The sequence below is a fragment of the Schistocerca piceifrons genome, chromosome 1, assembly GCF_021461385.2.
Source record: "Schistocerca piceifrons isolate TAMUIC-IGC-003096 chromosome 1, iqSchPice1.1, whole genome shotgun sequence".
Classification (NCBI taxonomy): Eukaryota; Metazoa; Arthropoda; class Insecta; order Orthoptera; family Acrididae; genus Schistocerca; species Schistocerca piceifrons.
Window position 1 is genome coordinate 236,849,853 of NC_060138.1, and position 26,623 is coordinate 236,876,475.

General features: G+C 46.0%; 1 protein-coding gene across 1 annotated transcript in view; it reads left to right on the forward strand.

Moving 5' to 3' along the window:
* Positions 1-26,623, forward strand: part of LOC124805620 (WD repeat-containing protein 76-like) — a 174,621-nt gene that overhangs the window by 37,011 nt on the left and 110,987 nt on the right. The window contains exon 3 of the mRNA XM_047266190.1: positions 16,361-16,480. Within this exon, the coding sequence (XP_047122146.1) occupies positions 16,361-16,480 (120 nt within the window). The remainder of the gene's footprint in view (positions 1-16,360; positions 16,481-26,623) is intronic.

Consider the following 26,623-nt stretch of genomic DNA (forward strand, 5'->3'; position numbering starts at 1 on the left):
ATTTAAGTGACAGTGATTACCCTCTGGTGATCTTATCCTCCTCCTTGTCGTTGCTCAATGGAGAAATTGCCACACAGATCTCATCAGGGCCAGTTGGCGGTTGTATACCTCTGCCATCAGCTTCATCTCTCTTCCGTCAGATTGAATCGCAGAGGTTGTCGGAGAGCTGTCTGCTGTGATCACCTGGGCCACTGAAACTGCTATACTCCTATCAATGGCCTCGACTACTGGTGAGTGGTAATGTGGTGGACCAATGACATATATAACAGCTGTTAAATACCGAAAGGGCTGAAACATCGTGAGTGGCTTCCTTGACAGACAGCTGTCATCATTGTCCGAAGGTGTACTACCTAATTAAACACAGTAGAAACAAATGCTGGGAGTGCTACAGATCTTCCCTGGGAATATAAGCCTCTTCATCTCAGGTGTGGGCCAAGCTCTGTAGCCTACTGGATTACCAAAGCTCAACTGTTTCAGATCTAATCCTCTTCCTGATGCTTTGTTCTTGTTGAACACCTTGCGACACACTAGGTGACCCCCCTGCGGGTCCGGGGGTTAGAATAGACCCGAGGTATTCCTGCCTGTTGTACAAGGCAACTAAAAGGAGTTTCACACGTTTCGGCCTTTATGTGATGGTCCCCTGTAGGGTTAGACCTCCATTCTTCAAAATTTTCCTGAAGAACGAACCAATTGGGGAAGGGTGCTTTACAAGGTGCATCGTGTCCATCGTCCATTGAGATCTTTAGCCTACTCTCTCGTCGTCACATTGCAGTCCTGCCCATTCTCCATCTCTTGGGCGAGGACACCTTCCTGGGTGCGTTTTCCACCATGCACTATGCAGTGTCGATTTCTGCATTGACGATGACCATGGACTTTATTGCACCTGATATCCAGCATGGTAGCCAGTCCGTTATGGTGGGGCCGCCATGTACCCTGTTGGTTGTAGCCCCCTGACCACACAGGGATTGCTCTGCTGATGCCTGCGCCGTTAACTCCCCATATATGCCAAGGGGTAGATGCCCATCCTCTTGGGGCATCGGGACTCCTGGCAATGTCCATCCTGCTAGGTGGCTTTTGCTACGGCTGGGTGGTACCCGTGGGGAGGGGCCCCTGGTCGAAGTGAGTGGCATCAGGGCGGATGAAACGCGATGAAGCGTAGTCAGTCATCTCTTGCTGGTGGTGGAACACCAGCAGTATCTAAGCGATAACGAGCTCAATTCAACACACACAAGTATTGGCCCCAAATCGTTCCCCACCCTGGCCACACCATGGGAGGAACGTCAGACTAAGAATGGCAGCGGATCTTATTTGCCCCAGTACCTTGTATGTTCGAGAGTTGATGGGGGAATCTTTCCTGACGAAGCCTCAGTTTCTTGTTGAGCATTTAGAGGACAAGTTTGGGGAGGTGGAGGGCTTGTCCAAACTGAGATCTGGGTTGGTCTTGATCAAAACAGCATCCTCTGCCCAGTCCCCCCCAGGGGGTCCACAACTCTTTTGTGGATACGTGCGTGGCGAGCACGGGGCCCCAAGCCATTGCAGCCTTCTTTCTCTCCCAGGCTGCATTTCCTTTCCCTTCCCCTCCTTTCCCCTCCATACCCCTTTCCCCTCGCCCTCTCCTCTCCCTCTATTGGTGTCCTTGCTTATGTTGGCCCCCGCTATCCTCCTGGTTCTGTTGGTTTTACACTCCGGCTTTGTTGCGTAATCATCTCCTCCTTTTGGCATTCCTTGGTCCCCTCTGGGGTTTGACCTCCATTCCAAAATTTCTCTTCCGTAGTGTGAGCCATTTGGGGAAGAGCACCTTACCTAGTGTCTCCGACGTGTGCCCTCTTAGTACATTCCACCTTTTCTTTTACGTCGTTGTCTGATGCTAGGGTGCATAGCCAGCACGGTAGCCAGCCCGTGTGGTGGGGTCGCTATGTACCCTTTTGGTTGAGCCCCCTGAACACACAGGGATCACACTTCTGATACCTGAGCTGTGACCTCCTCATGCATGCCTTGGAGTGGTTGCTCGTCATCCTGGAGCATCGGAACTCCCGGCAATGGCCGCCGTGCCAGACGGCCCTTGCTGTGGCTGGGTGGCGCCCATGAGGAGAGCCCCTGATCGGAGTGGGTGGTATCAGGGCGGACGCTATGCAGATGAAACGCATACGGGTCCAAAACTCTGGCCGCTCTTCTGCGGCCGTCTCTCTGCGTGGTACTGATTCCTCAAGTGCTGCTTCTCTTGCCCCTTCGGCCTTCCCTTCCGTGGCTACCCCCTGGGAGGAGGGTCAGGCCCGTCGTCTAGGGGCAAAACCTTTCCCCCGTTATCTAGTTTGCACCAGGACTGATGGAGATACTTTCACCAGTGTCAAACCTTTATTCTTTGTGGAACACATTGAAGACAAGTTCGGCGAAGTGGACTCCCTGAGCAAGATGCGGTCGGGTTCGTTGCTAATAAAAACTGCTTCGGCTGCCCAATCTGCGGCCCTTCGTGCCTGTACCCATCTTGGCACAATACCCGTGTCCATTACCCCTCACCAGTCTCTAAATATGGTACAAGGTGTGATTTTTCACAGAGACCTCATCCTTCAAACTGATGAGGAACTTCGGGACAATCTCGGACGGCGGGGTGTTCACTTTGTTCGGCGTGTTCAGAAGGGTCCTAAAGATAATCGTATTGATACTGGTGCCTTTATCCTGGCCTTTGAAGGGGATACCCTTCCTGAGAAAGTTACGATTATGGTCTATCGCTGTGATGTGGAGCCGTACATCCCTCCTCCTATGAGGTGTTTTAAGTGCTTGCGTTTTGGCCACATATCTTCTCGCTGTTCCCAGGACCCTCTCTGTGGTGACTGTGGACGTCCACTCCATGAGGGGAGTCCCTGTGTTCCCCCTCCTGTATGTGTAAATTGTCATGGTAGTCATTCTCCACGTTCAGCAGATTGCCCAGTCTATAAGAAAGAAAAAAAGATACAGGAGTATAAGTCCCTTGATCGTTTAAGCTACACAGAGGCCCGTAAGAAATATGCACGATTGCACCCTGTGTCCATGACATCTAGTTACGCCTTGGTTACATCTTCATCCCTTCCTCCCCCTTCCTTACCCCCATCCCGGACCCCTCTCCTTCCCCCCTCCCCTGCGGCTCCCACACCTTCTCCTCTGGGCGCTGCTCCCCCTCCCCAGCCGGAGAAGTGTCCCACTCCTTCGGCGTCTGCCGGTCAAGGGCGCGTCTCCCGGGATGCCCCTTCCCGGCACCTTCCAGGTCAAAGGTCTGCTGCAGCGCGGCGACCGCGAGAGCCGCGGTCTATCGGCCCCCAGGTCGCCCGGTCTCTTTCTGTTCCTGATCTTGCTGCAGCTGGCTCCATTATGCCACACAGCCCTCCTCGATCTCAGCCTGAAAAGAAGAAGAAACATAAGTCCCGGGACAAAGAGCCTCTGGTGTCACCGGAGGTCCCTTCCCCGACTTCACAACCGGATTCTGACCTGTCGTTTATGGATGTCGCCCCCTCCTTGTCGGTGACTGGTGGGGACCCGGCGGTATGACTGGATTTAGCGTGTTCAGCCCTCATTTAAACCATCGTTCTGTGGTTCTCCAATGGAATTGTAATGGATACTATCGTCACCTTCCGGAATTGAAATCCCTTCTTTCATCCTACTCAGCAGCTTGTGTGGTTCTCCAGGAATCTCATTTTACTGATGCTCACTCACCGACCCTCCGTGGGTTCCGTGTTTTCTGTCGAAATCGGGTCGGACCCTTGCGGGCTTCTGGTGGCGTTTGTACGTTGGTCCGTACAGACATTGCTAGCACGTGGATTCCTCTCCAAACTACATTGGTAGCGGTTGCTGTTAGGGTCCACTTAGACTCTGCAGTCACAGTATGCAATCTTTATCTCCCTCCTGACAGGACTCTTACACCTGCTGCCTTAACCACCCTTCTTCAGCAACTTCCTCCTCCCTTCCTCCTCCTTGGGGATTTTAATGCTCATCATCCTTTGTGGGGCAGTGCCTTTCCATCTAGACGAGGTCTTCTTATAGACCAATTTATTGCAGACCACGACCTGTGCCTTCTTAATGATGGCTCCCCTACTCATTTCAGTGCTGGTCATGGTACTTTTTCTGCCATTGATCTTTCTCTTGCTTCTCCCTCTCTCCTCCCTTCATTACACTGGTCGCCACATGACGACCTTTGTGATAGTGACCATTTCCCGTTGATTATCACGCTCCCTTCCCGCTCCCCGATGGAGAGGTTACCTCGTTGGTCTTTCCACCGCGCCGATTGGCCTCTATATACTGCACAGGTCGAGTTTTCTCCCTCTTTGTCGGGTTGTATTGATGACGTCCTACGTGACGTGTCTGACGCGATTGTTCGCGCTGCTAACCTTGCTGTTCCGCGCTCATCTGGACAATTTCGTCGTCGGCAAGTCCCGTGGTGGAGTACGGCCATTGCCATTGCCATCCGTGATCGCCGTCGAGCTTTGCAACACTTTAAGAGGCACCCATCTGTAGCCAGCCTTTCTACCTTTAAGCGCCTTCGCGCTAAAGCCCGTTATTTAATCAAACAGAGCAAGCGGATATGTTGGGAACGATTCGTTTCTTCCCTTGGTTCCACTGTCCCTCTGTCACGGGTATGGACTACACTTCGCTCTCTCCAAGGTTGCCATCGGCAGTCCACCCTCCCAGGCCTTCACCTCCCAGATGGCATTTGTACGGACCCATTAGTTCTCGCAGAACATCTTGCGACCCATTTTGCAGTGGCATCAGCGTCGGCCTCCTATCCAGCTGCTTTCCTTCATCAAAAACAGCAGGCTGAAGCTGTCACCTTATGTTTCACCACTTGTGAGTCAGAATCTTACAACGAACCTTTCACTGAATGGGAATTTCTTTCTGCTCTATCTTCTTCTCACGATTCGGCCCCTGGCCCAGATTCCATTCATAACCAGCTGCTTCAACATCTCAGTGCTCCACAACGGCACCATCTTCTTCGGGTGTTTAACTGTATCTGGCTGCAGGGTGACTTCCCTTCTCAGTGGAGGGATAGCATTGTGGTTCCTGTCCTTAAGCCTGGTCAGAACCCCCTATCTGTTGACAGCTATCGGCCAATTAGTTTGACCAATGTTGGTTGTAAGTTACTTGAACGGATGGTAGCCCGTCGGCTCACTTGGGTCCTCGAATCTCGGGATCTATTGTCCCCTTACCAGTGTGGCTTTCGAGAGGGACGATCTCCAATCGATCATTTACTTCGCTTGGAATCCGCAGTTCGGCAGGCTTTTTCCCAGCGCCGCCATTTGGTTGCAGTGTTTTTTGACCTTCGCAAGACCTATGACACGGCCTGGCGCCATCACATCTTACTAACCCTTCATCAGTGGGGTCTTCGGGGCCCACTCCCGATTTTTATCCGCCAGTTCCTGATCCATCGGTCATTCAGAGTTCGAGTTGGTACTGCTTTTAGTTCTCCATGGACCCAGGAGACGGGCATCCCACAGGGTTCTGTCTTGAGTGTCCTTCTTTTCCTCATTGCTATCGATGGACTTGTGGCCTCTGTCGGTCCCTTGGTTGCCCCTGCCCTGTATGTGGATGATTTCTGCATTTGGGTTAGTTCCTCCTCGATGCCATCTGCAGAACGGCAGCTCCAGGTGGCTATACGGCGTGCCTCTGCATGGACCCTTTCACACGGGTTTCAATTCTCTCCTTTAAAATCGCGGGTGGTCCACTTCTGTCGCCGTACTACGGTCCACCCTGATCCAGAGCTCTATCTTGCTGCACAAAGATTGCCTGTGGTTCCGCAGTTTCGTTTCCTAGGTCTTCTTTTCGACAACAAGCTCACTTGGCTGCCCCATATCAGACTCCTGAAGGTAGGATGTTTCCGTAAACTCAATGTCCTTCGCTTCCTTGCCCGCTCCTCTTGGGGTGCGGACCGTTCCCTCCTCCTCCGTCTTTATCGTGCTCTAGTTCTGTCACGTTTGGACTATGGTTGTCAAGTTTATGGTTCAGCTGCTCCTTCCACGCTGCACGTGCTGGATCCGGTCCACCATCGTGGTATCCGTTTGGCCACCGGTGCCTTCCCTACTAGCCCTGTTGATAGTCTCCTGGTTGAAGCTGGGATCCCCCCCCTTTCTGTTCGGCGGTCCCAGCTTCTGGTGTCTTATGCCCTTACTATCCGTTCTTCTCCCGCTCATCCTTCCTATTCTATCCTATTCCCAGACCATGGACGTCGCCCGCCTGACTCCCGCCCTCAGGCGGGTTTACCGGTTGGACTGCGCCTTGCGTCTCTTAACCGTGATTTTCGGCTTCCTTCTTTGTCCTGTCTTCCTCGCTCCCTCCCCTCCACCCCTCCTTGGTTAGTTCCTCGGCCTCGAATTCGGATGGATCTCCGCCGCGGTCCGAAAGATTCCATCCCCCCGGTGGTGTTCCGTTCCTTTTTCCGCCAAATTTTATGGGAGTTTCGGGATGCTGTTGTTTTTTACACTGATGGCTCTAAATCTGCTGATCATGTTGGGTATGCCTTCACGTCCTTTCTTGGAACGGAAAATCATCTGCTGCCACCCTCATGTGGGGTGTTTACTGCGGAATTGATGGCAATTTCCCGGGCCCTTACCTTTATTAAACAATCCCAACAAAACCGCGTTTTGTTATGTACGGACTCGATGAGTGGCCTTCTTGCTATTGACCGGTGTTTTTCGCGCCATCCCTTGGTCTCTGCCATCCATGACCATCTCGCTGATCTTCACCGTGCTGCTTGTTCCATTGACTTCCTATGGGTCCCGGGCCATGTGGGTATCCCAGGTAATGAGCTCGCTGATCGTTTGGCTGGGGGAGCAGTTACTTACCCCCCGTTTTCTGTAACCCCTCCTGCAGCGGATTTACGGCTTCACATCAAATCCCACTTTGCACAGTCATGGGCCAATTCTTGGGAGGCTACTCCACTGTCTAATAAACTTCGTGCCATTAAGGTGAATCCAGGTCCATGGCGTTCTTCCTTTCGCCTCTCCCGCAAGGACTCGACCACACTGTGTCGTCTCCGCATTGGCCATACCAGGCTGACCCATGGTTTCCTTTTGCGTGATGAGCCACCCCCGCTATGTGGTTGTGGAGCCTTCCAGTCAGTGGCCCACATTTTGGTTGAATGCCCCCTTCTTTTGGCTCTGCGTGCTAAGTACAGACTCCCCCACACTTTACCTTTGATGTTGGCTGACGATTCCCGGATGGTCTCTCTGGTTCTAGGTTTCCTCCGGGAGAGTGGTTTTTATTCTCAGTTTTAAAGTTTTTAATCTCCCTCTTGTGTTGGGGCAGGGCGGTGAGTGTTTGGGTGTCTCCCACTGTAGGCAGTGTTCAGAGATTCCCGATTCACCTCCCTGACCGGAATCCTCTTTTCTTTCCCTTTTACTCTGTTTTTACCTCTTCTTTTTAAGGCTTGGTTAGTTTTTCTATTCCCATACGTACTTTCTGCATTATAGCAGTTGTACCTTTTAAGTCACAGGTGGTCTTGCCTATGCTGCTTCAGCATAGTGTTGGGTTCGTTCTCTTGCCAACTTCCCTCATTTGTTTTTACTAATGACAACGTGACTGCCCTTTTACGTTTCCCCTTAATCCGTTTTATTTTTCTGACTATACTGAGATGTCTCGTTAGCAGAATGGAGTCTATTTGAAACAAGGGACTGATGACCTTGCTGTTTGGTCCCTTTAACCTCAAACAACCAACCAACCTCTGCCCAGTCACAGGAGTTACTCGCTTGTGACAAGCTGGGGGATGTTTCTGTAACCATCAGGCCCCATAAGAGCTTAAATATGGTCCAGGGTATCATATTTCATAGAGACCTTTTGCAGTCTGACAATCAGCTGCGCGCCATTTTATAGCGGTGAGGTGTACATTTCGTCCGGCATGTCAACCGGGGTCTGAAGGATAATCAGGTTGCCAACGGTGCCTTCATCTTGCCCTTTGAGGGTGATATATTGCCCGAGAAGGTCAACTTGATGGTCTACCGCTGTGACGTCGGGCCCAATATCCCTCCCCCAATGCGGTGCTTTCAGTGCTGGAAGTTTGGCCATGTGTCTTCCTGCTGTACTTCCAGTGTCACATGTCGAGATTGCGGACGCCCATCACATCCCAATACTCCATGTGCCCCACCTCCTATCTGTGTCGAGTGCAGAGAGCAACATTCGCCCTGCTCGTCTGACAGCAGGATTCTCCAGAAAGAAAGGAAAGTCGTGGAGTACCAGACCCTGGACATACTGACCTACACTGAGGCTAAGAGAAAATTTGAACGCCTGCATCCTGTGCCTATGACATGATTTTACGCCGCCGCAACAGCAGTTCTGGCACCATCAGCTCCACCAACCCAGGTCACCTCTCAAAGCCGGAAGACTACACCTGCCCCCTTGATGGTGGGCGCATTTTCCTCACTGTTGCTCCTGCACCAACTACTTTGGGAGGAACACCCCCCCCCCCCCCCCCCCCTCCCCTCCCCTGCCCCAAACCATTGGGGACATCCGTCCCCTCGTGTAAGCCAGAGAAGTGTAAGTCTTCTTCGGCTTCTCTCACTAGGAAGGAGTCCTTTGGGTCACTCCCTTCCCAGGTTTCTTCTTGTGGGAAAGACGGCACCCGCCAGTGGCTGAAGAGCCGAAAAGCAGCTGGTCGTAGGTCTTCATGCTCATCCTCAGTCCCGGAGACTGAGCCAGTGAAGTCCTCCCAGGCAGGGAAGCCCAAGGAGCAGTGAGAGAAATCCAAAAAGATAACACCTAAGACAAAGGAAATTGTGGTGGCACCTACACCACTGCTACCTACAATCTCTGTGGCTGAGGATTGGGTGGAGATTTTGGCATCCACTGAGGACCTAGATCTGTCCAGACTCTGACACAATGGATATAGACTGTTCAGGCAATAAATCTGTGACAGCAGGTGACTCTGAGGTGTAAACTGCCTCATTGAATGTTCCATGCCTTCCCAGTCTCACGATGTCATCCTCCAGTGGAATTGGAGCAGGTTTTTCCACCACCTGGCTGAGCTACGGCAACTGTTAAGCTTTACACCTGCTATCTGCATTGCCCTCCAGGAAACCTGGTTCCCAGCAATGCGAACCCCTGTCCGCCACGGCTATAAGGGGTATTACAGGAACCATAGTGACTATAGTAGAGTGTCAGGTGGAGTTTGCGTTTATGTCCTAAACTCGGACTGTAGTGAACATGTGCGCCTTCAAACCCCTCTTGAAGCCGTGGATGTTAGAATAAGGACGACGCAGGAAATAAGTGGCTGCAATCTATATCTTCCTCCAGATGGTGCAGTACCCCTGAATGTATTAGGTGCACTGATTGATCAACTCCCTAAACCTTTCCTACTTCTGGGAGATTTTAATTCCCATAACTCCTTGTGGGGTGGTACCATGCTTAGTGGACGAGGCAGAGATTTCAAAACTTTACTGTCACAGTTCAACCTCTGCCTCTTAAATACTGGGGCTGCCACACATTTTAGTGTGGATCATGGTAGTTACTCGGCCATTGATTTATCAATTTGTAGTCCAGGACTTCTCCCATCTATCCACTGGAGAGCACATGACCACTTGTGTCGTAGTGACAACTTTCCCATCCTCCTGTCACTGCCCCAGTGTCAGGCACATGGATGCCTGCCCAGATGGGCTTTGAACAAGGCGGACTGGGGAACTTTCACCTCTGCTGTCACCGCTGAATCTCCCCCACGCATTAACATCGCTGTGGTGGTTGAGCAGGTGACTAGCACAATTGTTTCTCTGGCAGAAAATGCGCTCCCTCGCTCTTTATGGTGCCTGAGGTGTAAGGCAGTCCCTTGGTGGTCGCCGGAAGTCGCGGAAGCAATTAAGGAGCGTTGTTGGCGAGCTCTACAGCGGCATAAGTCGCACCCTTTCCTGCAGCACCTCATAGCCTTTAAATGGCTCTGTGCCTGTGTTCGCTACCTTATCAAACAATGGAAGAAGGAGTGTTGGGAAAGATACGTCTCCACCATCTTTCCCAAGTCTGGGCAAAGATCAAATGTCTTTTTGGGTACCAGGCCCCCACAGCTGTCCCTGGTGTTACCATAAATGATGAGTTATGTACCGACGCTAACGCGATTGCTGAGAACTTTGCTGAGTACTTAGCTGAAGCCTCTGCGTTGGAGAATTACCCTTCAGCCTTTTGCACACTCAAACAGTGGCTCTCATTCACTGCACGCTGCAGTGAATCCTATAACACCCCATTTACAGAGTGGGAGCTCCTCGGTACCTGTGCACATTGCCCCAACACAGCTCCTGGGCATGATTGCATCCACAGCCAGGTGATTAAACATCTCTCATCTGACTACAAGCGACATCATCTTGTCATCTTCAACCAAATCTGGTGCAATGGCGTCTTCCCATCATAATGGTGGGCGAGCACCATCATTCGGTGCTCAAACCCGGTAAGAACCTGCTTGATGTGGGTAGCTATCGGCCCATCAGCCTCACTACCATACTTTGTAAGCTGCTGGAACGTGTGGTATGTCGGCAGTAGGGTTGGTTCTTGGAGTCCGGTGGCTTGCTGGCTCCATGTCAGGGCGGCTTCAGCCAGGGTCGCTCTACCCACTGATAATCTTGTGTCCATCGAGTCTACCATCCGAACAGCCTTTTCCAGATGGCAACACCTGATTGCCGTCTTTTTTGACTTACGTGAAGCATATGACACGACTTGGCAACATCATATCCTTGCCACATTGTACGAGTGGGGTCTCCGGGGACCACTCCAGATTTTTATCCAAAACTTCCTGTCACTCCGTACTTTCCATGTCCAAGTTGGTGACTCCCATAGTTCCATTTATATTCAGGAGAATGGAGTCCCACAGGGCTCTGTATTGATTTTCTCTATTTTTAGTGGTCATTAACAGTGTAGCAGCAGCTGTCAGGCCCTCTGTCTCACCTTCGCTGTATGCAGACGACTTCTGCATTTCGTACTGCTGCTCCAGTACTGTGGTTGCTGAGTGCCGCCTCCAGGGAGCCATCCACAAGGTGCAGTCATGGGCTCTAATCCATGGCTTCCAGTTTTCAGCCGCAAAGTCGTGTGTCATGCACTTCTGTCGGCGTTGTACCGTTCATCCGGGACCCGCACTTTACCTTAACTGTAGTGGAGACGTATCAATTCCTAGGACTGGTTTTTGACATTTGATTGACTTGGCTCTCTCATTTTCGTCAACTTAAGCAGAAGTGCTGGCAGCACCTCAATGCGCCCCATTGCCTGAGCAACACCAATTGGGGTGCAGATCGCTCTATGATGCTGCAGTTCTACAGAGCCCTTGTCCAATCCCGAATTGACTATGGGAGTGTGGTTTATGGTTCAGCAGCACCTTCAGCATTGCATTTCTCATTCCTGTGCACCATCGTGGGGTTCGATTAGCGACAGGAGCTTTTAGGACTAGTCCAGTGACCAGCGTACTGGTGGAAGCTGGTGTCCCTCCACTGCAGATCAGACGTGCGCAACAGTTCGATTGTGGCTCTCTCCAAACTGGAGTCCTTTCCTTTAGCACCTCTACTTGCAGTCCGTTCTCGTACACCTCCATGGTGTAAGCCTTGGCCGCAGCTTTGATTGGATGTTTTGCATGGCCCTAAGGACTCTGTTAACCTCGCCACTCTCCACTGTCACTACCTCTCGATTCTTGACATGTTCCAGGGCTCTGACGGCTCAATGGTTGATGGCCATGTAGGCTTCACATATGTTCATGGAGGACATATTGAGCAGCACTTCTTGCCAGTTGGCTGCTGTGTTTTCACTGCAGAGCTGGCGGCCATATCTCGCGATCTTGAGTACATCCACTCATGCCGTGGCGAGTCATTTCTCCTGTGTACTGACTCATTGAGCAGCCTACAAGCTGTTGACCAGTGCTACCCTCGCCACCCTCTGATAGCATTCAATCAGGAGTCCATCTATGCCCTGGAGCAGTCCCGCCGTTCTGTGATGTTTGTGTGGACCCCAGGACACGTCAGAATCCCCGGCAGCGAACTTGCCGACAGGCTGGCCAAACAGGCTACGCGGAAACTGTTCCTGGAGATAGGCATCTCCGAAGCTGACCTGTGTTCTGTCTTACACCACAGGGTTTTCCAGCTTTGGGAGACGGAATGGCATAACAGCAAGCACAACAAACTGCGTGTCATTAAGGAAACTGTGAATGTGTGGAAGTCTTCCATGCAGGCCCCTTGCAGGGAATCAGTTGTCCTGTCGGCTCCGCATACGTGACTAACGCATGGTTACCTACTCCATTGTGAGGACCCACCTCAGTGTCGCTGTGGCTCCCAAATGACAGTTGTCCACCTCTTGCTGGACTGCCCACTTTTAGCCGCTCTGCGGCAGACTTTTAACTTTCCCAGCACCCTGCCTGTGTTGGGCGACAATGCCTCCACATCAGCTTTAGTTTTACGTTTTATCCGTGAGAGTGGGTTTTACACTACTTTGTAGGTTTTAGTGCATGTCCCTCTGTGTGCTCCACCCTAGTGCTATTAGGTTATTAGGTGACTTTAAACCAACCAACCAACCAACCAACCACCCACCCACTAGGTGACAGCATCAGTGGCTCTTTCTTACCTGGCCATCTATTGAATATGTAAGACAAGTTGGTAAATAATGAATCTTTCAATGACAGAATTGCTTGAGGCCCTTGTTTCATGGTGTGGCCCCAAGACATGATTAGAGTCGTCATCAGATGGTGAAACATCTGAATGTGACTCACGCTTATCTACTCGGGACCTTCAACGTTATTTGGCTAGAAGGTGTTTTCCCTTCACAGTGGCGAGAGATCTTCACCATTCTATTCATAATACTATGCCAAAAACCCAATGTATATTGTCAGCTACCAGCCAAACAGCCACACTAATGTGCTGTTCAAACTGCTCCAAACAATTGTGTATGACAATTTTACTGGGCTGTTGAATCGAGGGGTATTTTGTACTTTTGTCAGGCGTGGTTTCCAAGAAGGATGATGCAAAACTTTGCCTATGATTGGATTGGAAACAGCAATGTGACAGTGTTTTTCTAAATGCAAAGTTTCTTTGTAAGTCCTTTGAGGCATACAAAACTGCTTGGGGCCATCCCATTTTGCTTACCTTGCATGGCTGGAACTTTAAAGGCTCCCTATTGATTTTTTGTAATCAGCTTTCCTCTTCAGATGGTTTCAGATTAGAGGTGGTACAGTGCGCAATTCCCTGTAGGTCCAGGAGAACAGTGCCCCTCAGACCTCTGTGCTGAGTGTTCCACTCATCACCACCAGTGAGTTAGTAATCTGTCTTATTATCAGTACCTACCCCTGTGCTGTGTATTTGAGTTTTGGGTTTGGAATATCTTCCAGTCCGTAACCTTGGCTCAACACCAGCTAACAAGGTACCATCTGAAGGGCCTCAGCTTCAACCCTTTGCCATGCCTTCTGCATTTCTCCCATGAAGATTTGACTTGTTCATTTCTATTTCTGTATCACGATTAATTCTGTCCCAGAACTAGGCTTGGAAACCAAGCACTATGTTATTGTTGCATAGTGTTGAGTTTCTGCGACGACTCATTGATAACAGCTGACAGGCTGTCCCTTATTGTGACAGCCTAATACTGTCTGCTTCCTCATTCTTGGGGTGTAGTTCGGGTACTGTGCTCCATATTTCTGGATCCTAGTCTTGATCAGACTGGATTATGTTTGCCAGATTTATGGCTCAGTGGTTCCATTGGATTTGAAATTATTGGATCCAGTATGTCATTGTGCTTTAAGACCCAGCACTGGCACGTTCCAGTCTAATCCCACAGACGTGCTCCAAACTCTCACAGACATTCTCCTAGCCTAAGAGCAGATCTTACCTCTTCATTTCTGATGGTACCAGCTCTAGCTCACTTAGGAAATCACCATACGACGATTTCTTAATCATCCCACTAATGTGATTGGTTGATTTGATGTATCGTTGTTTATTATGGTTCCTGTTAAAGAGGTGTTGCCATAGTAGGAAAGTATTTTCACGAAGAATATCACAGACATCTTTCAGCACTGTTTCACATCAACTAACTTTAAACTGGACAACAAAATCTAAAAGCAAACTCAGGTGGACAACAAAATCTAAAAGCAAACTTAGGTGCCCCTAAGGGGAACCCAGTCAGTGCAGTTGTAGTGAAATTATATTTGGAAAACATTTGAAGAAGCAGTCTTTTGGCCATTGAAGAAAAATTCCTCATTGGCTTCAATATGTCATTGATACTTCTGTTACATGGCATATGGAGAAAAAATCTCTCTTAAAATTTCTCAATTTTCTGAATGATATTAATTCTAATATAAAGTGCACTATGGAGAAAGAAAAAGGCCAAATTTCATTTTTGGGTATACATGACGGTGCCCATTCATTGTGTTTTTCCTGGGACAGTCCTGTTTTTTCCAAAATGTTCCACTGTCCTGAAAAATGTTTTATGGGGACGCTCAAATGTTGTGCTCTTTTTAATCCCCTTGGTTAAGGTATTTTACGCTACTGGATGCGTGATTTGCAATTTATTACTGCGTGTTGTGCAAGTGTATACGCTAGGGAGAGTCACTTTTATCACTGGTAGCGGTTAAACTGTAGAATGTACATTGTGCAAATCAAACTTTACTATTGATGTGGTGGAAAGTGTGACATTGTGAAACACATTAAAACTAAGAAAAATTGCACGAGTGCACACGAAAATGCACCTATTGATGAAATACATAAAAGTGAAAGTGTGACGACAGTGTGGCAGAATAATATTGTAAAAAATAATTTCGGATCATGAGAGCCCATGATGCAAAGGTAAACTTCTGTATGTATTAAGTTTTATGAATACAGAATTTTTGTTTTTTTTTCCTTAATTATCATAGGCCTGTTTATGAACTTTCTAAAATTACGTTTTTTAAATAAAAATGAAATGGATGCCCTAGAGTACATGTACTCAGAAAACTTGATGGGACTTCAGGGCACAAAGTCTGCAGAAAGCCCACTCACATGCGTAGATACCGCTACAGAAATTAGTCACCATCCTCTGCAGGAAACAGAAGTGATCAAAACATTGGTGGACAGGGCTGAAAGAATTTGTAAACTACAGTACTTGAAGGATGAGCATAATCAATTAAGATCTGTTTTTGGCTGAAATCAGTACTCTGGCAAAGAGACCTAGGGCAGTACATTCCAAAAGTTCTGGAGTTTCTAGTGAAAAAGAACCAACTACAGAGAAAGTTTTCCTCCCATTTGCAAAAACAGTCAGAGGTCGCACCAGCAGAGTATTCAGAAGACATAATATTAAAATACTGTTCAAGCCAACTAAAAAGTTGTGTGAATATTTCAGCACTGCAGAGGGCCTATGCCTCTACTTTCCACAGCAGGAGTATATGAAATACTTGCACATATGAGCTCATCCTGTACAAGGTTTTCCAGTAGGAAAATGCTCCTAAAGACCTTCTGCCTACTTCCCTTGGAATGTGCTCACCGTGTATTCCCATGCACTCCTAATTGGTTAGTACCCAGACCATGAATTGGAACTGATCAGTCTAAAGGACCCATGACTGTCTCCAGTCGGGAACAATATTCATTGCCAGCAATGTTTAGTGTTTTCATGGCAGAGCTGACAGCTAAAAATCTTCTCTGTGACCTTAGCTATACTACCTCCTCAGTTGTCTTGCTCTGGGTTTCAAGTCGAGTAAGTATCATGGGAAGTCAACTTCACAACTGCTAACATTAGCTTTAAATGATCCGAAGCACAGATTAAGTAGTGGTGCAAACAGGAACTAATCGCTAAATGATGTAACATACGGTTGGCTACCGACCCCACTAATGTGAGCTATTATCCGTATTTGCCCTGTGATCACTGTGTGTGGGTACCTCATTAAATAAGATAAAATTAAGGGTTAATCCGGTATGCTCATAACGTTTTTAGACTTCTTATTTCCACTGTTATTGATTTTTTTTTGACTAGAAGGAATTATTAATTCTGTTACTTTCGTACCCTGCATTGGACTACCAGGGAGTTGGACACATGGAAGGTGCCTCTCCCTGCAGATGAGCTCTGTCAGTTCTCAGACCTGTAGATTGGCCCAGCCACTGTAATTTTATTTCACTTTAAGTTATTTCTAGAATCAATGTTGCTTTTAGTGCCTATTTTTAACATTGATACATAATCTTAAAATTTGATTTCTGGTTGGTGTGATGAACTCAAAGTGGACCATGCCCACTGACTGACCAACATACCAACCAGTTTGGAATTTTCCATTCAACATTGAGTCATTTAAAAAAACCAATGTTGTCATTTCTTCAGAAAATCATTCAATTTCTTACATAATTTGATGTTTCATACATTTCAACTTTGAATTTATTGATTTTCTAATGATTGTTCTGTAAGAATGGAGATGTGAAATAGAAGTATTTAATGCTTTCAGGGATATAGGTGTCACAACAGCTAAAGAAGAGGTCCAAGAGGTCATTGATAAAATTAAAGCAGTAAACAAGGAGAAAAAAAAGTCAATAAAAAGCTATGTAACCCGTACTCGGGAATCACTGTAAGTATAGTTACCAATTACAGTACTAATTTTTAATTTTTTTTTCAGCAATTAAGAATTATATTCTGTACATAATATCAATACGTTTTATTGATCATGAAATGAGTTTTGAGAGGTAGTGGTGGTTAGCTCAAGAAGTTGTTTACAATAGTTGAAAATTAGTTCTAGCTGCTAGTGCTCAGTGTTTGTTTGCAACCCATACTGACTCTAAATTCATGTTGTACTGGGATTTGGCCAATTGTCTTTGTAGTTTTGACTGAATTTTAATCTTCCCGTCTCCCCCTCTCCCCTACCCACTTTCTGTGGATTTATGTATGTTGTTTTAACCAATATTTCTAATATGATCTCAATAAATGCTGATCAGTAGTGGTGGCCCATAAATCATGTATGTACGAATGAGTGTTTGAAATCAGTCTACCAATTTGCATAAGAGTCGGTGTGCAGATAACAGAATATCAAATTGTTTTGATGCAGTTTTAATTTTGGGATCTGAATTGTGCTTCTGAAATGCACCAGAGAGCCAAAACACTGTGACCACTAACATAGTAGTGGGTTGGTCCAACTTTGGAATGAAAAGTAGTTAGTCTGTATGGCATGGATTCTACAGGTTCTTGGTAGGTTACTGGATGTATGTGGCACCAGACATCTATGCACAGGTCATACAATTCCTTTAAATTACGGTCCTGTGGCATGTGTGTGAGGAGCTGAAGCCTGTTAGTGTCTCAGGTCAGTTCCATCAGGTTCAGACCAGGCAAATCTGATGGCCAGGACTTCAATATGAGTTTGATACCATGCTCCTCAAACCACTGTAGCACAATTCTGGCCTTGTGACACTGACAGTTATCTTGCTGGGAGATGACTTTGGTATTGTGGAGGACATACAGCATGAAGGGATGCAGGTGGTCTGCGATGATCTTCACGTAATCCTCAGCTGTCACGTAATCCTCAGCTGTCATGGTGCCTTTGGTTACTACCATACATCAAAAGGAAGCTCAGGTGAATGCCGATACGACATAATACTGACTTCCATTGGCATTTGTCCATGGCATTAGGATATGTTTCAAGCAGCCATTCGCATGTTTAATGGCACATCTGGACATAATCATAGAAATGTTCTAACGAGAAACTTTATACATCCAATCGAGTGACATATTTCCATTGATTCAGAGTCCAAACGTGATGAACTTGTGCCCACTGCAGTCGTAATTGACAATGCATACATGACAGTGTTGTCTGCTGTTAAGCTCCCTGTTGAGAAATGTATGCTGAACGTTGTGTTCCAAAACACTTTGCTTGTACCAGCATTCTACTATTTCATCTGTTCTGCCACGATTGCTGCATATTGTGCTTTACTTAGTGGGCAATCCTCAGACCTCCACATTCTGTTGTAAGGTGTGGGTGTAAATCGTCTTGTTAGCTTTGGTTTCACAATCTTCCAACCACTTTCCATTGATGCTTACAATAGTAGCACATGAACGGCTGACCAGCTTCGCTGCTTCTGAGATGCTTGTTCCCAGGTGCCAGGCCATAACAGTCTGACCTTTTGTAAAAGTTGCTCATGTCAATGGATTTCCTCATTTTCAGCATTTTTGGTTGGAATGATTCTTCCTTCTTTTCTCTGCTTAAATTCTTTCCTTACCATATCATATGCCCACAATCCCATGGTTAGCATTAAATTCTATTTTGGGTAGTGATCGTAGTGTTTTGATTCGTCAGTCAGTGTATAATGGCTGCAGCTATTGTCAAATTGAAGTGTAATCATCTCTTTTATTTGTATTGGTTCCAATCTCTGTTGGTCCAGTGTTTGTTGCCTGCGTGTTCTTGAAGTCTGCATACTGACCTGTAGGGCCTGCAACCCAATTGTTTCACTTGCCAATAAAGAGAATTGGATTGAAAATATGCCATCTGGTAGTCGCTCATCTAACCTAACATACTACTAAGGAATTTCAATTGACTAGCTGGGATTCTACTTGCCTCTTCGTGTTATTGTCCATGTGTATGATGGATATGTCAGCTGAATGTAAAGTATGTTTCGTGCACCACTTACTTACAGTTCATTGGAACATCCCCCCCCCCCCCCCCCCCCCACACACACACACACACACACACACTGGTAAAATGCATTGCTCTATTGCACCCCTTTGCTAGTGTCTTCTCCATTATTGCATTCTCTATTATCACACTTTCTAGACATTAAACGTTATCCAAAATTTCAATGTCCTGTCCTTTAATATTATGTTCCTTGCCTTCTCTGTTTCCTCCTGGTTACCAACATAGTCATGCTTTCCTCCAAACTGAGTTTGTCTGTATTTCTCGATTTTTTTTTTTTAGATGTCTACATGATTCCATATTTTCCTTTTTTAAATGTGCGTACTTGTTGTTCTACATTTTAACTGTTGGTCCGACATACCACATTATCATCAGCAAATAGCAATAACTTCATCTCCCTTCCACTACAAGCTTCTTTTCTCTCTCTCAATTTTATCCATCGAGATTATAAATAATAATGGTGTCACCACATTTCCTTGTCTCGACCCTACAACATTCTTAAACCAATCAGTTCTTCCAACTTGGGTCTGGACATAACGGAAGCTTTTGTCATTGATCTCTTGAAAAATTTCAGTTGTTTGTTTTCGAACTTCCTTTCATCCACATTTTTTTCTGGAGACACTATCAAATACCTGCACGAAGTCAAGAAATGTCAGCACCATGTCTTCTCATAACCTTAATGCCTTTCCATCCACTGTCTCATAGTAAACATTGGATCTACTGCTAAACTACGTCAGAAGCCATACTGCTACTCTTGTAACTGGTCTTTCAAATTTTCCTTCACTCTTCTTTCCAGTATCCTCTCCATTATTTTTGCTGCTCGTGATGAATGTGTTCCTTCAATAGTTGTCACATACTAATGTCTCCTTTCTTGAATACTGGAATTATTATTCTCTTTTCCTTTCTTCAGGGACACATTTGAGTCCATATCCATCTTAGCAATCTTTATAACCACAGTAGCCCAGTAGTTCCAGCTGCCTTTATCATCTCCAAGCTAATTTCACCTGTCCTAGATGCCATTCCTGTTTTCATTCTTCTAAGTGTTAGTTCTGCTGACAACATTGTATTATCTTTCTCATCTCCCACACACAGGTTCTCTTGCTGTACCTCTATTTCCTTTTCACTGCTTTTCGCATTTAGTAGTTTGTCGAAGTACTCTTTCCATCTTTTTATTATTTTCTCTGGTTTTGTTATTAGGTCCCAATTTTTCCCCTTTTGCCAGCTTTGAGTAAGTGCTTTCCTTCCTCTTACTGTGTAATTCTATGCAGTGATTTTTTTTTTTTTTACCCTCACTAACATCCTTTTCCAACTCTGATGAATTCCTTCCAGCTTTTCCTCTTTTCCTCTTTCCTTCTTCTTCTTCTTCTTCTTGTTATTTTCTTGCTTGTTTTAGTGATATACTCTTTTACTTTCTTTCTTTTTATCTGTGATCCATTCAACCAGACTTTCCTCTTTCTTTTTACTGCTTCCATCACCTGTTCACTTCAGTATGGTGTATCCTTATTCTTCGCTCTTCCAGACACTCTGCCACGGGTGTTCTCAGCAGGAAATACGAATGCCTCTTCGGACTTCTCCATTCCTCTTCCACACTTTCACATTTAGTGCTTGGGATTTTAAATGTAACTAACTCGCTGAACTTTTCATGTACATTCCTATCTTTTATGTTCTACACTTTTCTTCTCTCTTTCTATCCGCATTTCCCTCATTTTCCCGTTTTACCCTTCATCATCTTTGCCACCACTATTCTGTGGTATCCCTCAAAAGCTTCTCTGGGGAGCACTATTACATCCGTTAACTCAATGATTATGCTTTTCCACAAGAAATTAGTCAATGAATATTTTTCTCCTTGTCTATCACCACCCATATATTCTCTTTTTGCTATTTTTCTTCCTGAACCACTTGTTGCTCACAGCCAAACCATTTCTTTCACAAAAATCAATCAATTTCTTTTCTTCCTCAGATTTTACTCATGTCTGGGTATACCAGTTCCCTCTTCCTTCCCATCTGTGTATTTAAGTTGCCCATCACTATTGTTCTCAGATCCGTAATTTCATTCTCAGATTTCTCTAGGAATTCCTCAATGTTGTTCTCTTTATTTTCTGTCTGTTCTCCATACTAGGAACAGCCTAAACATACTCTGACAGTAGCTCTAAAATGCCTTTGGGAGCGTCAATCTCAGTGTAATAATAGCCTGTATGTGTAATGGTATGGGCATTTACAAACTATTTTATCAATAATTAGATTTAGAAGTCTTGTAAGTGTTACATTAAACAGTCTTTTTAACCATATGTGCTAACTGTCATACAGGACAAGTGCAGATTGCTGCTGAATAGCCACAAATGGCAACTGGTACAACGAATGTCAGCATTATTGTCATTTGAGATGCTACACTGCCCACCCTGCTCCTTCCAGAATCTGGAGTACAGAATTTTTAATCATTAGAGGATTTTTAAACAATCCTAGAAGTGATGTCCCATGACTCCACTGAATCTCTTGTTTGGTGAATTGTAGCAATTGTGATTACCAGATAACTACAAAACTTTATGATTACCAGATAACTACACAATTTTACAAAAAATGCGAAGCATCCAAAAGATAGCGTTGAAGATTAGTGTAACTTTGTACTTGCGCACACCATCGGCAGGTTTGTAAATGATATTAGTTGAATGTGTAGTGTTGTTACCAAGCTTAGGAGGGTATATAAGGGTCGTTGGTTGAACATTGTGAAGAATACAGAGACATGTACTTGTGTGAGGCTGTGTTGTCAGCACTTGGTCTCAGAGAGATCTCATTGTTGGTCACCATTTGATTGGCTGGTAGAATCTTGCAATGTCCTGATCTGTGGGGGGTTTGAATGTGATGCAGGCCCGATGTTGGGCTGCATGGGAATATGAGAGCAGGCATAATCCTCATCGAGGTTTCGGGCATCACGTCTAACCACCGTAAAGGTGAATTACCGCATTGTGCACTACGCACATTGTTACCCTCTACGAATGCACCGTCCATCTGAGAACAAGTAATGGATTCCTTTCAACACTGTGTCCTCTGGCACCATTGATCAGGTACTAGCAGCAGCCGGAGTAGAGAACTACTGTCCAATGTGTAGGCTGCTGTTTACACTGAAACACAAACAACTGTGTTTGGAATAGTGCCATGACAGGGAAGCACGGACTACAGATGAAAGGCGTCACATTATGGTTCTGCTCTACCCCAGATGACAGTCATCAGCAACTATGACGGCGGCCTGGGGAGATCCCATTCTTCCAAGGTTTTGAGAGGCACACCAGTGTTACTCTTTGTGTTATGATGTGTGGAGCCGTGAGATATGACTTCAGGTACTGAGTGTTAAGGAAACTCAGACAGCAGTATGGTACGTCACGAACATCCTGCATCGTTGTGTTATCTCTTGTTCAATAGTATCGTGGTGTCATGCTAGTCTACAAATGGTACTTGCCTCAGTGAACTGCCCACGAGATGTTGAGGTACTCCTGTAGCTGGAAGGATCTCCAGATCTGTACATTTGCCCATGAAAGAGGGTACAGTGGCTTGATGATACTCTTCCCAGCTAAATAAGTCAATGTATCCAGGTCGGAGAGAGCAGCATTGTGAGGGGTCATATTGCTAAGTTCTTTTTAAATTAAACACAATTTTGTAATCATTGAAGTACCACAATCCTCTCATCCATGAAGCTTCATTTTATTTCCTCCTCTTCTGTGGATGATGCCATTTCTTGTCAAACAGGGCAGCATTTCTAATCAAAGCACAGGGCACAGCCATGATTTAGGCTTTTTGGGAAGGATGGTGAAAAAGATACTGCAATAATAGTAGAGCTACAGGCAACAGTTTGGACCATGACCAGAGTCATGCATTTAAAGATGACATCAGGCGCACAATGCTGAAAACGCTCGTCACACTAGTGTCACTCTGAGTGGTGAGGGAAGTTCTAAATAATGATGCATTGTATAGGCTGGTGGTAATGCGGTGGTTGTTAATTGCAGAGGGAAGAGGGATATTCACTTCAGAGGATCGATGCTTCGCCCCTCACTATACACGACATGGTCTGCACTTGAATGCTTCAGGTAAGAGGCTACTTGTGTGGCTGATTGCCAAAAGCATTTATTATCAATCATATCCAAATGTCTTCTAGTTGTTTGCTGGTTTTAAGGAGATAAATTCAACCAGAAAGCAGAGCTGCAAAATAAATAGTTAAAATTAAAACCTGTACTACAAAGTACTGCAACTCCAACATAACCAAGGGTATTAAAGTAACAGTGTTTGGTGTTGTCCATCAAAACATCAGAAGGATCATCAATAAGGAGGATATACTTCTCATACCTGTACTGGAAAATGAAACTGTTATGAAATTTCAGATGATTTGTTGTGCATATTGAAACATCATGGGTAAATCACTTCAGTTCCTGTGATTTATCTTAATGTATGCCTTATTAATGTTAATGAATTTCGTGTTAAACAGCTCTTTCAATGCTGTGCTACGACAGTCAATCCGAAAACATACAAACGGTTAAATGGGCGCTAGTGGAATGCATTTAAAGTTCATAAAATAGTTACAGACACTTTAAATAAGATTATGCAGGTTTAGAGAGTCATTGTTTCAATTTGAATATTGAGTTTAAGATAACACTGAACAAAGACATCTAGCTGTACATGATTTACCTCAGTAAAATTGCTCATGAGAATTAAAGGACATCATGTGAAGGGCATTGACTTTTGTGTTTACAGTACTACTACCTTCAGTGGCTTTAAATGTAAAAATGATTGTCAACAAAAACAAACAAAGCAACTTCGAACAGTTATGTACTGATCATGGAAGAAATCTATTGTTTTGCAGCATTGTAGACAATGAGCGAAGAGAGATTTTGAAAAGAATGCTGGTGTGAAATTTATATAGAACCTCTGTACAAAGAAAACTTGGCTCTTTCTCAAACATATCGCTGAAGCACTGTGCCTAGTTCTTCCCTAAAACAAACAGGTACAAAATTGGAATAAAGCAAGGATGAAAGAAGAATTTCTGATGTAAAAGTATATTATGTGAGAAAGAGAGCTCTACGAAATTCACAGGTCAGGATAATGCAAGAATTGAAACTCCATTACCGCTGTTATTGTAAAATCCTCCCATCTGCTATTACAAAAGGCAAAAATCGTGCAGGATGCTCAAAAAGTTAAAAAACAAACAAAAATATGACCCAATAAAACAGCTCACACAAAATAGCTGTGGCAGACATGGTGACATTTCCAAATCATTGGCCACCAAATTCAATTCTCAGTGTAGCAGCAAATGTTGCACTCACTACTAAACAACCAAACATACAAGGATAAGATTTACTTGTGCAGGCACTAAGTGCACAACTATAAGACAGTTTCAAACATACAGCTCTTAAAGAGATACCAGTATTCGCCAGCTCTCAAAAAGTAGCATTTTATGGCTGTGATTGTATTTCAAGCAGAATATTAAAATCCTGAGCTGAACTGATATGATTAAGTTATCTTTGCAAGCAATCAGTGGCTTAGGGCAATTTCCTAACAGACTCAAATATGAGGTTTGTTTAAAAAATTCCGGAACATTCGTAATTTAGTACCAGTGGTCTGTTAGAGCGAAATGCACACTCCTGTGTTTGATGTGTAATTGTTGTAAGTTTCATTGTTGTATGACTGTTAGTTGTTCAGTGCTGTATTGAGCAGAATGTTGTGTCTCACTGCTAATTTTGAGATGGCAGAGTTTGAGGAGCAACGTGTCTGCATTAAATTTTGTGTGAAACTCGAAAAAGCCTTCAGAGACACACCGAATGATGCAGGAAGCCTATGGTGATGAGTGCTTAAGCCATACTCAGTGTTGAGAATGGTTCAGATGGTTTAAAAATGGCCGGATGGAAGTTAAAAATGACCCATGTTCAGGGCGCCCTTCGATCTCTACCAATGATACTCACGTCAGGAACGTCAACGAAATTGTGCATGCCAATGAGACTGACTGTCCAAGAGATTGCAGAAGAATGGAACATTTCAGTTGGATCATATCATTAAATCCAAACACAGCATCTTGGAATGAATTGTGTTGTCACCAAGTTCCTCCCTTGAGTTGAGACCAGAAACACCTTTGCCTCGCCAGTTTTCGGCTGCCAAGAGCTGTGTTATGCATTTCTGCCGGCGACGAACAGTTCACCCTGAGCCGCGGCTTTATTCTGCCGGCGAACTTCTTGCTGTGGTGGAGACACATCGGTTTTTGGGTGTGGTTTTTGATGCCCGGTTAACTTGGGTCCCACATATTCGGCAGCTTAAACAGATGTGTTGGCGGCATCTTAATGCTCTGCGATGCTTGAGCCACACCAGCTGGGGCGCCGACCGCTCTACCCTCTTACGGCTCTACTAGGCGTTAATCCAGTCCTGTCTGGATTATGGGAGCCTGGCTTATGGTTCAGCATCCCCATCTGCATTGCAGGTGCTGGACCGAATCCTTCACAGCGGTATCCGCCTTGCCACTGGTGCTTTCTGGACCAGCCCTGTGAACAGCTTTCTTGTGGAGGCAGATGCCCTCCACTGTAGTTACGGCGCCAGCGTTCACTGGCCGCATGCTGCACATGTTTGTAGCTTGCCCGGGCATCCTAATTATCGTCTCCTGTCCCCTCGGTCAGTCGTCCATCTCCCAGAATGTTGGCTCCGGTCGGGTTGTACGATCGCGGTCTGTGTCAGAGAGCTTCTCTCAGGACTTGAGGTTTTTCCTCTTCCACCTCCTTTCCAGGCCCCTCTGTGTACACCCCCGTGGTGAGTGTCCCGCCCTTGCCTTCAGCTCGAATTGGCATAGGGCCCGAAGGACTCAGTCCCTCCGGAGGCCTTCTGCCGCTGCTTTCGTTCCATCCTTCCCACATATCAGGGCTCTGGCGTTGTTTACACTGACGGTTTGATGGTTGCTGGTCGTGTCGGTCATGCTGTGACTCTAGGGGACCATTACGAACAGTATACATTGTCGGCTGGCTGCAGCGTTTTCACTGCTGAGCTGGTCGCCATCCTTCGTGCCCTAGAGTATATCCGCTCCTGCTCAGGTGAGTCCTCTGTTATCTGTAGCGACTCCCTGAGCGGTTTACGAGCTGTCGACCAGTGTTTCCCTCGCTCTCGTCTGGTGCTAGCTATCCAGGAGTCCCTCCATACTCTTGCCTGTTACGGTTGCTCTGTGGTCATTGTGTGGACCCCAGGCCATGTTGGGATACCCGGCAATGAAAATGTTGACCACCTGGCGAAAGAGACCACCAGTAAACTATCTCTGGATATTGGTTTCCCAGTGGCTGATTTGCGAGGAATCTTACGCTGCAAAATTTTCGAACTTTGGGGCACTGAATGGCGCAACCTGACCACACCAAACTAACTCTGTCCTATCAAGGAGACGACGGATGTGTGGCGGTCGTCCATGCAAGCCACTCGCAGGGACTCAGTAGTCCTTTGTCGGCTCTGCATTGGCCACACCCACTTGACACACAGCCATTTACTACGCCATGCTGACCCGCCTCTGTCGCTGCGGGTCGGCTTTGACGGTGGTCCACATTTTGTTGGTCTGTCCACTTTTAACTGTGCTCAGGCAGATGTTTGCACTGCCTGATATGCTCCCTGCCCTTTTAACTGATGACTGTGCTATGACAGGCTTAGTTTTGCATTTTATTCGGGCAGGGGGCTTTTATCACTTAATTTAGGTGTTTCTTTTTGTGTTGCTTTTTGGCCTTTGGCCTTGTGTGATTTTAATTCCTTTTGTCTCTTCTCAGTCTGCATCTTTCTTGTCCTATGTCGTCTGTCCATTGTTCGTTTTTATTCTGTGTGGGTGTTTTTAGATGTTGGAAAAGGGGTCCGATGACCGTAGTAGTCTGGTCTCTTTAATCCCACAAACCAACCAACCTTTGACTCTCAATCTGTAAAGAGCTTTTGGCTCATGCAGTAGAGAATGAGATGTTCGTTAAGAGAATCGTAACTGGTGATGAGACATGGGTCTACTGTTATGATGCTGAAACCAAGGTTCAGTCTTCACAGTGGGTTGGGAAAGGTTCCCCAAGACCAAATTAAGCTCATCAGGTCAGGTCAAATGTGAGATCAAAG